Raw genomic sequence first — 13,297 nt, 5'->3', positions numbered from 1 at the left:
TTGATTATCATATGAATACCAAATTCATGCGTAGGAAGAAGAAGCCAAATCTACTTCACGTCCCAAAGTTCAATTTCTTTCTTTTGGTTTCTTCATCAACCCGTATCAAAATCAAGCAAGGTGGCTGCAGGCTGCCCATACCCGGCGGAGGAGCTCTTCAAGTTGCACCGCGAATGGAGACTGAGCAAACGTCGCTCTCTTTGATTTAATTATACAAGTACAGTCTCTCTCACTAGAACGACAAGATTGGGAATTTGGTTTGCTTTTTTTGTGGGGCAGTTTAGTTTGTGTCGACCACAAACAACACGTGCAGTGGAAGACTATCTCAAGTTCGCCAATTATTGACTCATCTCTTTAACACCTTTGACGTCCGCCATGATGCATGCAACCCATTTTACACCATCACCACCTTCGTCACCTTTTAATATTTTATGAACCTTTTCAAATTGCACTTCATATTCACATTATTGATTCACTGATGTTTTGTTTTATACATATAATGTCAACACTGTGTACTGAGTTATCTGATATCGTAATTTTAAAATTATTATTAAATTTAAAATTGTATATATTCAATATAATTATTCAGCTGAGATAAATTTTTTAGGTTAAAAAAAAATAGTATTATACATTATTGTCAAAAATATATATAGAGTTTATAAATGTAAAAATTGAAACTTATATTATATAAAATTAATTAATTTTTAAAAAAATCTAATTTAAATACTTATATATCACTTATTTTAATTAAATTTATTAAATATAAATTTTTTTTTAATTTTTTATTTGAAACAATTATTGTTTCAGTATAGAATATCTTTTCACAAAAAACGTCTTTCCAAATAAAGTTTGCCCAAACAACAACGGCCATGAATTAGCCATAAGGCTAACAATCGAGGATAATCTGCGGTCTGTCAGACGGAGAGACACAAGTTGACGCTGCCATCCATGGAAGTGAGCCCACCCGCCCCTGCTTTAGCAAGAAATGTCTTTTCAAGAAAGCTTGCCCAGGCAACTACGACCATGATAAGGCTAAATTGAGAAACCCCCACCCACCAAAGTTTAGGTGTGGTTTCAAAGTTATATTTATCAAGTTCAGAACATTCAAAATCTCATGTATTAATTAATTAAAGTTAAAATTTTTAGTAAAATATAGAGTTAAAATTATTATTTTATTAATAATATTAAAAAATATAAAATTTATTATATTTTTTCTCTTAAATTTTAAAAACTAATATTTCACTCCCCTACAAGTTTTTAAACTTTAAAAAATAACATTTTTCTCTCAAAACCTTTGAATTTTTTTTCCCTCTTACCACTTTCTCTGACGATCTGGAAAGGACGATGACGACGCTTATTTGCCGACCCAGTTCTTGTCCGATGAAGAGATCTATTCCAGATTTATCTACATACGTCGACCAACGGTTTAGGGTGGAGAATGAAAGTCGTTGGCGTCGGAGATGGTGGCCGGAGAGGTGAAGAAAAAATTTGTGGGGAAAATATGATTTTTCAAAATTAAAAAATTTTAATTAGAAGTGAAGTTGTTAGTTTTGAAAACTTAAGAAAAAAATATAATAAATTTTATATTTTTTAATATTATTAATAAAATAACAATTTTACTCATTTTTTTAATTGAAAATTTTAATGACAGTAATATCATAGATAGAATTTTAAATTTTTTAAACTTCATTAATATGATTTTGAAAATACACTTAAACTTGGATGGGAAATAGTCCTTTGGCCATTGAGAATAATTTCCTATCTATCAAACTAGATTCATGCCCAATTAGTAATCTCATAATTATTTTAATTTGAATGTGTCATCCCCATTCCTCTAAATATAAAAGACTATTATGAGGAAGATAAAAGAGGGAAAAACCCTCATACTAGCATCTAAAATGCTTTATCTATCTATACCGTAGGCTTAAGTATTCCAATTAACGAGTGAAGCCGCTTTAAAAATCTTTTATATTTTTAAAGTTCTTTTTATACTTTATCATATCAAAGTATAACTAGATCCTCATCGGTGTTATAATAACTTAGCTTCCACAAAAATTCGAATTACATGACAAAAAATTTCATTAGTCATATGAAGTTTTAAATCTTGAAACGAAACCCTCTTTAGGGTTATCAATCTCACGCACACATTCTATTTATCAAATTCAATATGTGACTCACTCAATAAATTAATATATATTTTTTAAAATAATTCAAAAAATAATATTTTATATATTTTTAATTATTTAATTAAATATATAAATAATATATTATTATATAATTAAATATTATTTTATTATTATAATATATTATTTATAATATTATATTAAAATGATATTATTAAATTCGTAACTTCAAAACCCTGATTAATTTATTTTAATTTCTACTTAACATGGTCGTGAATCTATAGGCATCTTTGATTAGATGGATAGATGTGATGTGAAAATATAAAATATTGTAATATATAAAACCAAGATTCTATCTATAGTAGATGGATAAATAAATTTAATATAAAGTAATTCAAAATTTAATATACAAAATTTAATATATTTTTAAAATTTTAAAATTTTATATTATTATTTTTAAAATTAAATTAATTATATTAAATTAGATAAATTTATATTTATTTATTTTTTTTAAAGTATGATAGGGTAATAATATTAGTCTTTGTAGTTCCAAAATAATATATTTTATTAGTTACTGTCAGATGTTCTGTCTGTTGTTGATTTTTTAACCATTAGTGCTCGAATAATTTTTCAAGCTGACGTGTACAAAATTTGTGGCTGTGGCTGTGATTGTGAAGTTGACATGACTCTTATGATTGCAAGAAGAAAACGACCTGGAACCAACCTCCAATGGCAAAGCCAAATACGGCTTCGGTGGACTAGGTTATATTGAATACGACATGTCTTACTGTACCATTCCAATTTCGAAGTCAAGTGGATTCCAGCCCAGCAGCGTGGCAATTGCTGATCCATCAAATCTAACAAGGACGATTTGGGATCTATGACCCACAAACTTATAGGGTACAATAAAGTTCAGTTTTGGGTTGGCCCAGCTCGTAAAAATGGTCATGAAGGCACGATCGAAGGACCTATGGGCCATTCCCCAAGCCTTGGTGTTGCGGCAAGCTGATATGGCTCGTACAACCTGCTTTTTTATGTGTCATGGCCTGACACAATCAGTGACACAATAAACGCTACCAAATTAGCCGTGCTCCAACTTAGCCTATGCATAAGTCTATATCCGACTAATGAACATTATCACTAAGATAAGCCTTAGTTTTCTTCTGATTTGTTCTACACATTTGTTGATATAGAATATTGCACAAGCCTAAAGGGATTGAGTCATCTAAATTCAAAATAATCATTAAAAAATAAGAAGAAGAATTGTTGAAAGGTTGAGCTCTTGTACGATGGTACCAACAATATGTTCAAGATTAGATTTGAGTTGAACCAAATTTGAACTTATTTGAATTCAAGTTCGATTTGGTTTTATATAGTAAAACTCGAGCTTGATAAGCTTGTAAAAATCAGACTCGAACTCGGTTAAAAGTTAGTTTGACTTATTTCGAGTTCGAATTTTTAATTATTTCGTTATTAATACGATATCGTTTTATATCAAAATTTTTAATTGATAAATTTAGTGAATAACTCGAGCTAAAATGAGCTTATATAAGGTTAACTCATTTCGGACTTATTCTAACCGTACTCAAATAGATTTGATTCGAATCTAACCCTAAATATATCAATCTCAAGTGAAACTCGAATTGAAATTTTTTCAACTCAAACTTAATTTGAATTAGGGTGAAACACCTATATAACCCCAATTTGGCTTGGATAGCATCAACCCCGGAATAAGAATTTTCTTGAAGCCTTTTACCTTTAATAAGTGTTAAAGAAATATCATCCATTAAAATTAGTATTTTCTATACAAAATTAGTATTTTTTATTAAAAATAAAAAATAAAACAATAAGCCCCTCAAGTAAAAAGATGATTCATGATTTTAGGCTGGGCCAAAGATGGACCTCCTCATAGGCCCAACAAATATATAAAGTTGTTAATGGGTCGGGCCAAATCATGTTGACTCATCTTAATATATGCTGATCCAAGCCTGTTTTTCAAAATTAGATCGACGGGTCAGTTTAACTGATTCAACCAAGGCCCAGTGGCCAGTGTGGTTCGTCTTAATATGTGCTTATCCAAGCCTATTTTTAAAACAATAAAACTATGTGTATCCATTTTGGGTATACAAATATATACACATTTATATATGTCATCATGTGATTAGATGATTTTGAATTAAAAATAAAACAATAACCAATCATATGATGACACATATGAGTGTGTATATATTTGTGTACCCAAAGTGGATACACATAGTATTACTCTTTTTAAAAACCTCATTTTGCAATTGGATTTACTCAAACTTATCACTCTATAATTGGATATAAACATGTCTATCATCACACCAAATTCAATTTTGATTAAATTAAATTTGAAATTTATTTTTATTTATTATATTATAAAATTATTTTGAATTTTATTTTAATATTTATATAAACAAATCCTCTAAACGAGTCAAAATCAATCTAGATCTAAAAACATTAATTTAAACTTAATTTATTGTTTCTAACATAATTTTTCAAATTAAGATATTATTTTATTCTATTTTATCTAAGAAAATGTTTGATATGACATTTAGATTTTTTTAATTAATTTTTTAAAAATACTTTAATTTATTTGAATAAAAAATTGACCTCGTATTATTTGTTTGAATTTTTCCTTTTTTTAATGAAAATTATTTTTGAATTATACATTGCATGGTTCCTAGTAATCACTTAATTATCATTTTAATTGCATTCCTTTAATAGAAATATATATTTGGAAATGTTTTCTCAAAATTGGTAATATGATTATTACTTACCATTTTTAGAATATTAATTATAAATGGTGATAAAGTAAACAATATATATATATATATATATATATATATATATATATATATATATATATATATATATTATAAAATAAATTATTTTGAAAAAATAATAATTCTTAAATTTAAAAATTATATTTAAAGGAAAAAATTAAGGCCAAAAGACATATTCCCACCCAAGGTTTATTATAAACCTAATGGGTACCGCTAAGTATTAAAAACTCAAATTCTCACTCATGTGGTGTTAAAATTAATCGAAACAGTTAGTTCCAAAAGTAAAATCATAATTTAATTAGTAATATATTAAAAATAATAAAACATTATTTATTTTTCTCTATATTTAGAAAACTAACAATTTCTCTAGTCTCTCAAATTAAATTTTGAAAAATCAAATTCTTTTTTACTATGTTTTATATTTTCCAACGAGTTTCTCTGACACTCATTTCCTCTAGCAGTCATTTCTCCCTTATTTAAAGTTTTTGTCTCTAATGAAGAAGGATCGTCTTCATTTCTAATGAAGACATTGTCTTTGTTATCAATGCATTGTCTTCGTTAGAAATAAAGACTCCGAAAAAGGGGGAGAAGGAAGAGACAGTCACCGAGGGGAGAGATGGCCAAAGAAACTCACTAGAAAATGCAAAACTTAGTGGGAGAAAATGTGATTTTCAAAGTTTATTTTGAGGAGGGGGGAATTCTTAGTTTTCCAAACCTAGGGGAAAATAAAAATATTTTATTATTTTTAATATATTACCGGTTAAATGATAATTTTGTCTATAGAACTAACTATTTTGGTTAATTTTAACACTTTATAGGTGGAAATTTGGATTTCCAATATTTAGCGAGTGCACTTTGGATTTGAAATAAACCTTGGGTGGGAATGTGTCAGTTGGCCAAAAATTAAATTTCAGCAGACAATTGGTTCGTTATCTGATGAAGCAACATTGAAATTTAGGAGACTTACCAAAAAGGATCTCCATTAACACCCTTTAAACAAGTAACAGATCTTATTTTCACACTTTGAACAGCAAACCCATGTAAAAGATCCATCAGAAGTTTCATATATTGTTTAGATTGTTGGATCCATTGGGAAAAATTCTAGCTTTGTTAAGGAAATTGACTAGCATGCTGAGCAAGGGATCTAGTAACAGGCTATCGAGTATGGTGGTTAAGACCCCAATTTCATCTCTTTTGTTCTCCATGTTTGCTACTTTAGCTTCCATTTATGTTGCCGGCAGGTTTGTTTTCTCTAATTTTGTTCATAAAAATGTGTTTTCTTAGCCCCCAATTGGGTAAAAATGTTTCATTTTCGGTGGGGTTGTGACAGATTGTGGCAAGATGCTCAGAACAGGGTTGGTATGATAAAAGAGCTTGATAGAATCACTGGGCAGGCGAGTTTGTGCTTTGTTTATTATTATTATTATTATTTGGCTATCTTTTTGTTTGGAATTTATGTTTATGGATACGGGCACTTCCTTTTATCAGTTAAATAAGTTTTAAAACATTTGATGATTTGAGTTTTGTTATTTATTCTTAATTGATATTCAGGGGCAATCTGCAATATCGGTGGATGATACTCTGAAAATCATAGCTTGCAGGTAAATTTAATTTTGGTGTTTTGGTTTGAGCTAGTTGAAAATACATCTAATTTATTTCAGGATTGCTTTTTTACTTGTACTGGTATTTAGTGTATTTCATAAGTCGGATTTGTGACAAAAATCACTCTTATTTGGTGATTCTTATTAGGGAGCAAAAAAAGAAGTTAACAGAACTTGAGAGGCAGTTGGCAACAGCTAAACAAGAGGGTTTTGTTTCAAAGAGTTCTATAGATACTGCTGATAATTGTATAAAGAAGAGACCATTAGTTGTCATAGGAATACTAACAAAGTTTGGCCGAAGAAAGAATAGAGATGCGATTCGTAAAGCATGGATGGCAACCGGTAAGCTACTTTCATTTTTTGTTGGTTCATTAGGGACCTAGGGTATTTTCTTTTTCAAGTGTTCTGTAATATGAGTTGATGTTTTGGAAGAAGAATTTCTCTCAATGAAGTTTGTTGTAATGCCCTTGGAATCTTCGAACAAAATTCTTTATGTTCGCAGGTACAGCTATGAAAAAACTGGAGAAAGAGAAGGGGATAATTGCACGATTTGTAATTGGAAGAAGGTTTAGCACTCTTTCTAGTAATAATTGTTCTTGTTTTTTCTTTTATATTCCTGATCAATCTGATGTGATGCTTGGATAGAACTCTTTGGTCTGATGATATATTCTTCCACAGTGGCAATCCTGGGAACAGTTTGGACAAGGAGATAGACAGCGAGCATAAACAGACCAATGACTTCATCATCCTTGTATGTATTAATAGGTTATCAAGTTCATTTTCCTGGATATGAAAGTGCCATATTTTAGAAGCTTTTAAGTTTGATATATTTTTAATAAACTTCATTGAATGGAGTAACCTAGATAAATGGCAATTCTTATGCCCATTAAAGCCTGCTATGGGGTTTCATTTCCAAGGTTCAAACAAAATTAGCTTTTTAGGGTATAAACTCTAGTTTTGATAGTTTTTAGCCCATCTTTTTAACAGGAAAACCATGTGGAGGCACCTCAGGATGTTCCGAAGAAGGCTAAATTGTTCTTTGCTTACGCTGCAGATAAGTGGGATGCTGATTTTTATGCTAAAGTCAATGATGATATTTATGTGAATATTGGTTAGTATCTTCATAGATAGAGTAATATTTCCTTTCTATTGTGCTTTATATGAACTTTGAAAATTTAATTTTGACAGAGTAGCATAGTAAAACTCGGCCCACATCTGCTCAAATTTAACAATTTGGTTTGACCATGCCACTCCGTCTTGGGCCATGATTTTGTTTGAATAATACTTCTCTAAAAAGGAAAAATTACCTGAATGCCATAAAAATGATTGAATTGAGGATCAAATTTCAGTCATGAAGGTTCATGCCTTTGCTTGACATAAGATGAACATTGTATTCAGGTCATAAACTATGTTCTATTGACCATCCTATCTTCTCATATGATACAAGGGAAATGTGTTATTTTTAGCATTGTGTTTATGGTTTATTATTAACTTTTGTTAATATGTCCACTTGCTTGCCCTTCTTTTTCTCACAGATGCTTTGGGAGCTACACTTGCTACTTATGTTGACAAGCCTCGTGCTTATATTGGGTGTATGAAATCTGGCGAAGTCTTCTCTGAGCAGTGAGTTTGTTCTAAAAATATAGATGAAGGGCAATTTGTTTTGAAGATAGAGTCAAAATAAATTTGAATATTATATATTATTCTCATTATTTTTAACTGCTGACTTCTCTGAACTGCAGAGGCCATAAATGGTATGAGCCAGATTGGTGGAAGTTCGGTGATAAGAAACTGTCAGTATCCAAATATGTTTTTTTGTAACATTTCGTTGCTTGAATGTTTGCTGTATGTAATGAATATTTCTTTGCACCCAACAGATACTTCCGCCATGCATCAGGGGAAATGTTTGTCATATCACAAGCTTTGGCTAAATTTATTTCCATCAATAGGTCAGTTCATTTTGTTTTCTTCGTCTGTCCTTTTTACCTATCGCCATAATGGGCAAGGACAGATTACAAATTACTTTGTGTGCAGATCTATACTTCGCAGCTATGCCCATGATGATATCAGTGCTGGATCCTGGTTTCTTGGGCTTGATGTCAAACACATTGATGAATCAAAGTTTTGCTGCTCATCTTGGTCATCAGGTCTCTCTCTCTCTCTCACACACACACACACACATGCACGCTCACCTACTGCAGCCAATGTGGAGTCATGCTTCAATAATATAGCATTGATTTAGGATTTTGTTAAAACCCTTTCCTTTCATTTCCCTCGACGATAAACTTGAAAATTTTCCAAATTTATTAGATTAGCTGCATGAGGCACCTAACTTAATAGTATGTAACCAAGTTTTAAGATACATGTACTTCAAAATGGAAATTGTTCTTATGTTTTTTTAAGGTGACTGAATTATGTTTTGTTGTTTCAGGAGCTATTTGTGCCGGAGTTTGATCTGATTTCGGTTCTACCTCAGAAGCAAATTTAGCACCTGGTACCTACTTAGTTTTAAGGAGATTATTTCAACTCTTAACAGGTTGCAATCTGCTTGACAAAGAAAAAACTGCTGTTTGGACCTTGTACCTGTTGGAAGTTGATTCGGTTTCCTTCTAAACACACATTTACATGGAGAGAATAAACCAAATAATCATTGAGTAGGTAACTTGGCGCAGATCTTTCGAAATATGAAGAACTATAGGGATTATTTTCTGGGAACTTGGTGTATCTTCTGATGTGGATGGTTCATTCTACAAAATATAGAAATATGATTCTTTAATGTGTTATTGTTACATTTAGAGAGATTGATGATACCTACATGTCGGTTGCTAGATCATTTCTTGCATTAAATGATTTAAATATGGTTTATCTTTTAACCATTGTATGTTTAATTAAAGTTGAATTCGATCCAAACGGTTCAAGCTCGAATAGAATGAGCCAAGTTTGTAAGGGTTGACTTCATTTTCATAAATGAGTTGAGTTTAGAAGTTGGAATCTAAAATTAATTTTTTTCTTTGTTTGAATTTGTGCTTTTAACTTATCAAACTGAATTCTGCCTAATTTGAGAGTACAAGTTGATATTGTGTTAGGGGTTAAATTCAAGTTGAATCTTATCGTTTAAAGCTCCAATGAAATATACATCTTCTTTGTTATAATAACATGTATGTAATAATAATTTAGTGAAATTTAAAAGTAAACATGACCAGGGGCCAGGCCGGCTCTGTCGGAAAAGGCATAGCTCGTGGATGTACAACCTACAATTTGTGGGTCATATTAGACTCATAAGTTGTGCGGGCTAGACCGACCCACAGGCTAACCTAACACAATCCGCAAAATAAATAAATAATTATATAATATAATGAACTAGTCATTTAAAGCATATGAACCATCCCGTTAAGGGTTCACGGAGACAGTCCAGAGGTTTTCAGCCTTTCTCCAAGCCGTGTCATATCCCAAGTTAACACGACTTGCAAGCCCATCCTTTGACAAGCTTTGGCACATCATGACCTATAGGTACAGCTGGACACACCGAAATCAGGCCAGTTGGCAATGTCAATTTGAAAAGAAGTTTATCACATTTTCGCAAACAAAGAGAAAGTGAACAAGCATTTTAAATACTCGGCTATTCATCCACAAATATAATATTAGTTATGCTTTCGATAATACTTTTCATACTGGGCGCCCAAACATGGTTGGCTTTATACAATCAGAATAAAACCTGCATTCATGAAAGCAAACACTGAACTTTTTTATATACCATCATCAGTCTATGTCTAACACTCCGTATGTAATCGACCATTTATCTTAAGTATTCTCATGATGAATTGTTAAGAAAATGTGCCACTGCCTTGTCTGTGTCATTATCATACATGAGTAGAACTTCAGCAACACTGCTAGATGAAAATCCCATTTCTCTTAGGAGAGTGAAACCGTTGGCAAAGTCCCGAATCTGCAGGGAAAAGAATGAGAGGCATTCTCTTAGTCCAGCCACTAAAGAAATAAAGAATGCAAGATGATGGATGGCTACAACATTTTTAATGACATACAAGAAGAGAAGACAGCTCCTCCAAATAAGTGAACAAGCACAAAGAGAATTTTATATTTTGAGAATGTATAGCATTAGCCATACACATTAGACGCCATATAGCTATCAAAATCCTAATTATATATTGCAAATCTGCTAGCTCAACACAGTCTCAGTAGTGGAGCAACGCCATGGCATGGTGTAAGTCATACAGCTCAACAATGGCCTTTTTAATTGGCCATTCGTTTTTTTTTTTAAAAAAAAGTTGTAAACCAAGAATATAGATATTGACAATATAGTTTTGGAAGAAAAGTATAGTAACCAAGAGAAAAATATAATGTAATTGCAAACTGCATGATTTTAGTTCAACATTTGTTTATCAAGTAAGATTATATGCATCAACAATAATTTATTGTTGTGTATCATGATGAGAAATGAAATTAGACTCTTCCATAGCCAAAGGTTTTGCTTCTCCATTATCACAATCACAATTCATTTCAAAGATTAGAAAAGCAATGAAAGAAAAAGCTTAAGTCCCATAACAATCAAATCATCACCAATTCCACAGTTTGAACATATCTTACGTAAATAACAATGAGATCACAATCCTCAGGCCCGCAGGAGCAGAGATTACACTAAGTTAGCAAGCACTCAACTAGCTCAATAAAATACCTTGGCCGGGTTGTCTCCATAGTTTGCAACAGCAATGGGAACAGCATCACGATTAAGTCCTGATGCAATGTATTTGCTCACCACAGGATCCCCCACCGATCCCTGCATTAACAATAATGTCAATCTTAAAACATAAACCTGATTTAAAAAATATATATATTTACCGCCTAAAAGCATTATTTTTTTCCTGAAAACCAATAAAGCCTGTAAAAAATATCGTACCAATGAAGAAGTAGATTCAGTAGTTTTTGATGGAACATTTTCCATCCCAAGCCTGCTCCAGTTCTGGCTACCCTTCTCGGCTTCAGTCAAAACCCTTCTTTCAAAATCAAAATCATACTGAAAATTGCTCCGGGGAATGTCTCCTATTTGTGGCGGCAATTGAGGCTTCAAAATGACCATGTAGAAATAAAAACAAATCAAAAGCATGCGTGATTTAAAAAAAAAAAATCAAATAACAAAATACCGAAAAACAATCGTACCAGAGCAGTTATTCGATACTCAGGTTTTAAAGAAACCCTAATTCCCAATCCAGCTGGAACACATCACAATCGCATTAATAAAAAACTAAATTTTCACAAATTCGAAATCAAAAGTTAATCATAGCCGTCAGATTGAGATTGAGATTAAGACTCACATGAGGATGAGAAGGAAGGAGAGGAGGTCTGGCGGAGGTAAGAGGAAGAGCGAGAAACGGGAGGGACGGTAGGGTGAGTACCGTGTTGACCGATCTTCGGATAAAGAGACGACGACTGGTGATACATCGGATGGCTGGAGGGTGCCGATGATGATGTGGCAGGAGGAGCGCCGTACATCGGATATCCTGAACTCGCTCTGGCTCTGTAATCGGAGTCCATTGTCGATTTTTTGTGCGTGTGAGAGAAAGACTCCTGCTGCTTCTTAAGAACTTGCCTTACCTAAAATTTTAAACTTGCACTGCACAAATGATGCCGGAGTATTATCTCTAATTTTAATTAGGTCCAAAGGCTTGTTTTCATTTAAGATTAAATGTAATTCATGCTTATCAACTTTTTAAAACTTAATCTCTCACACATAAACAAACTTTTGTTAAAAAATTTCGGTTAATATTAAAGGTAAAATTATTATTTAATAAAAAAATTTAAGAACTAAAGTATTATTATATTTTCCCTTCAATTAAAAAATCTAATAATTTTTCTACTTAAAGTTTAAAAAGTAATAATTTCTTTTTTATGGGCCATTTGGTTTCAGTTTTTAAAGATTACCTTGATAATCTATCTTTTATTCTCTTGTTTGGTTTATTAGTAATAAAATATTACTGTAATCTTCTATTACCAATGTTGACGTGACAGATAATATAAGTGGTAATCTGATTACCACATTCACCTTAGGTATTTAAATATTATCAATGTAATTTTGATTTTATTATAATTATATTATTATTTATTAATTTTTTGAGAAAAAATAAATTTATTTTTAATTAATATGACAAATAATATAAAAAATATTTGAAAATAATTATATTCAAAGGCATTTAAGTAAGATAATTTACTAGTAATCCTTTATTACCTTTAACCAAACACAATAATTATTTATACCTATCAAATTTTATCAAGTATAACAATCGTTTATACCCAGTAATCTTCTAAGTAATCTATCTTCAAGATAATTTTTCTATTTTAGTAATAAAACATTACCCAAACCGAACTCTTATTTAGAGTTTTGAAACTATCATTGGAGACAGTGAAATTCACTATCTCATGTCGAGTTAGTTCTCTCTCTCAACTTATTTCCTTCTACCGACTTATTCTCTCCTATTGACTACAACGATTACCTTCGATGAAGACGAAATCAGCTTTGTAGGAGGTAATCGTTTTAATTGGATGCATGAGTTTAATCGACAGGGAGAGATTGTCATCTCTGACGATGAGTTCAAAACTCTATGGATGAAATTATCACTTTTCAAATTTTGGATCAAGAGAAATTGTTATATTTTTAATACGAGAGGGGAAAATGTAATAAAATTTTAATTTTTAAAATCTTTTTGTTAAATGACGATTTTATCTTTTAACTTTAACTGAGAATTTTAACAAA

At 31.2% G+C, this 13,297-nt stretch overlaps 2 protein-coding genes across 2 annotated transcripts; one reads left to right on the top strand and one right to left on the bottom strand.

The window, feature by feature from the left end:
* The first annotated feature begins 5,862 nt into the window (after nucleotides 1-5,862).
* On the top strand, nucleotides 5,863-9,404 carry LOC123197948 (hydroxyproline O-galactosyltransferase HPGT1). Its single transcript, XM_044612482.1, has 12 exons — nucleotides 5,863-6,171; nucleotides 6,261-6,324; nucleotides 6,482-6,531; nucleotides 6,680-6,873; nucleotides 7,034-7,097; nucleotides 7,210-7,282; nucleotides 7,519-7,642; nucleotides 8,067-8,154; nucleotides 8,274-8,324; nucleotides 8,409-8,480; nucleotides 8,566-8,678; nucleotides 8,963-9,404. The coding sequence occupies exons 1-12, from the start codon at nucleotides 6,059-6,061 to the stop codon at nucleotides 8,983-8,985; spliced, it is 1,029 nt and encodes a 342-aa protein (XP_044468417.1). The 5' UTR covers nucleotides 5,863-6,058; the 3' UTR covers nucleotides 8,986-9,404.
* A 722-nt stretch (nucleotides 9,405-10,126) lies between these two features.
* LOC123197949 lies at nucleotides 10,127-12,177 on the bottom strand. Its single transcript, XM_044612483.1, has 5 exons — nucleotides 11,862-12,177; nucleotides 11,707-11,759; nucleotides 11,447-11,611; nucleotides 11,225-11,326; nucleotides 10,127-10,477 (listed from the first exon to the last, which is right to left on the bottom strand). The coding sequence occupies exons 1-5, from the start codon at nucleotides 12,079-12,081 to the stop codon at nucleotides 10,343-10,345; spliced, it is 675 nt and encodes a 224-aa protein (XP_044468418.1). The 5' UTR covers nucleotides 12,082-12,177; the 3' UTR covers nucleotides 10,127-10,342.
* Nucleotides 12,178-13,297: the final 1,120 nt, after the last annotated feature.

The sequence above is a fragment of the Mangifera indica genome, chromosome 15 (assembly GCF_011075055.1).
Source record: "Mangifera indica cultivar Alphonso chromosome 15, CATAS_Mindica_2.1, whole genome shotgun sequence".
In the NCBI taxonomy this organism is placed as follows: Eukaryota; Viridiplantae; Streptophyta; class Magnoliopsida; order Sapindales; family Anacardiaceae; genus Mangifera; species Mangifera indica.
This window is presented reverse-complemented; position numbering and strand designations above follow the sequence as displayed.

Coding starts and splice junctions, on each gene's coding strand:
- LOC123197948 (XM_044612482.1), top strand. CDS start 6,059: ATGCTGAGCAAGGGATCTAGTAACAGGCTATCGAGTATGGTGGTTAAG. Junction 6,532..6,679: donor CTGAAAATCATAGCTTGCAG/GTAAATTTAATT, acceptor GATTCTTATTAG/GGAGCAAAAAAAGAAGTTAA. Junction 7,643..8,066: donor TGATATTTATGTGAATATTG/GTTAGTATCTTC, acceptor TTTTTCTCACAG/ATGCTTTGGGAGCTACACTT.
- LOC123197949 (XM_044612483.1), bottom strand. CDS start 12,081: ATGGACTCCGATTACAGAGCCAGAGCGAGTTCAGGATATCCGATGTAC. Junction 11,760..11,861: donor TCCTTCCTTCTCATCCTCAT/GTGAGTCTTAAT, acceptor GATGTGTTCCAG/CTGGATTGGGAATTAGGGTT. Junction 11,612..11,706: donor AGTATCGAATAACTGCTCTG/GTACGATTGTTT, acceptor GTCATTTTGAAG/CCTCAATTGCCGCCACAAAT.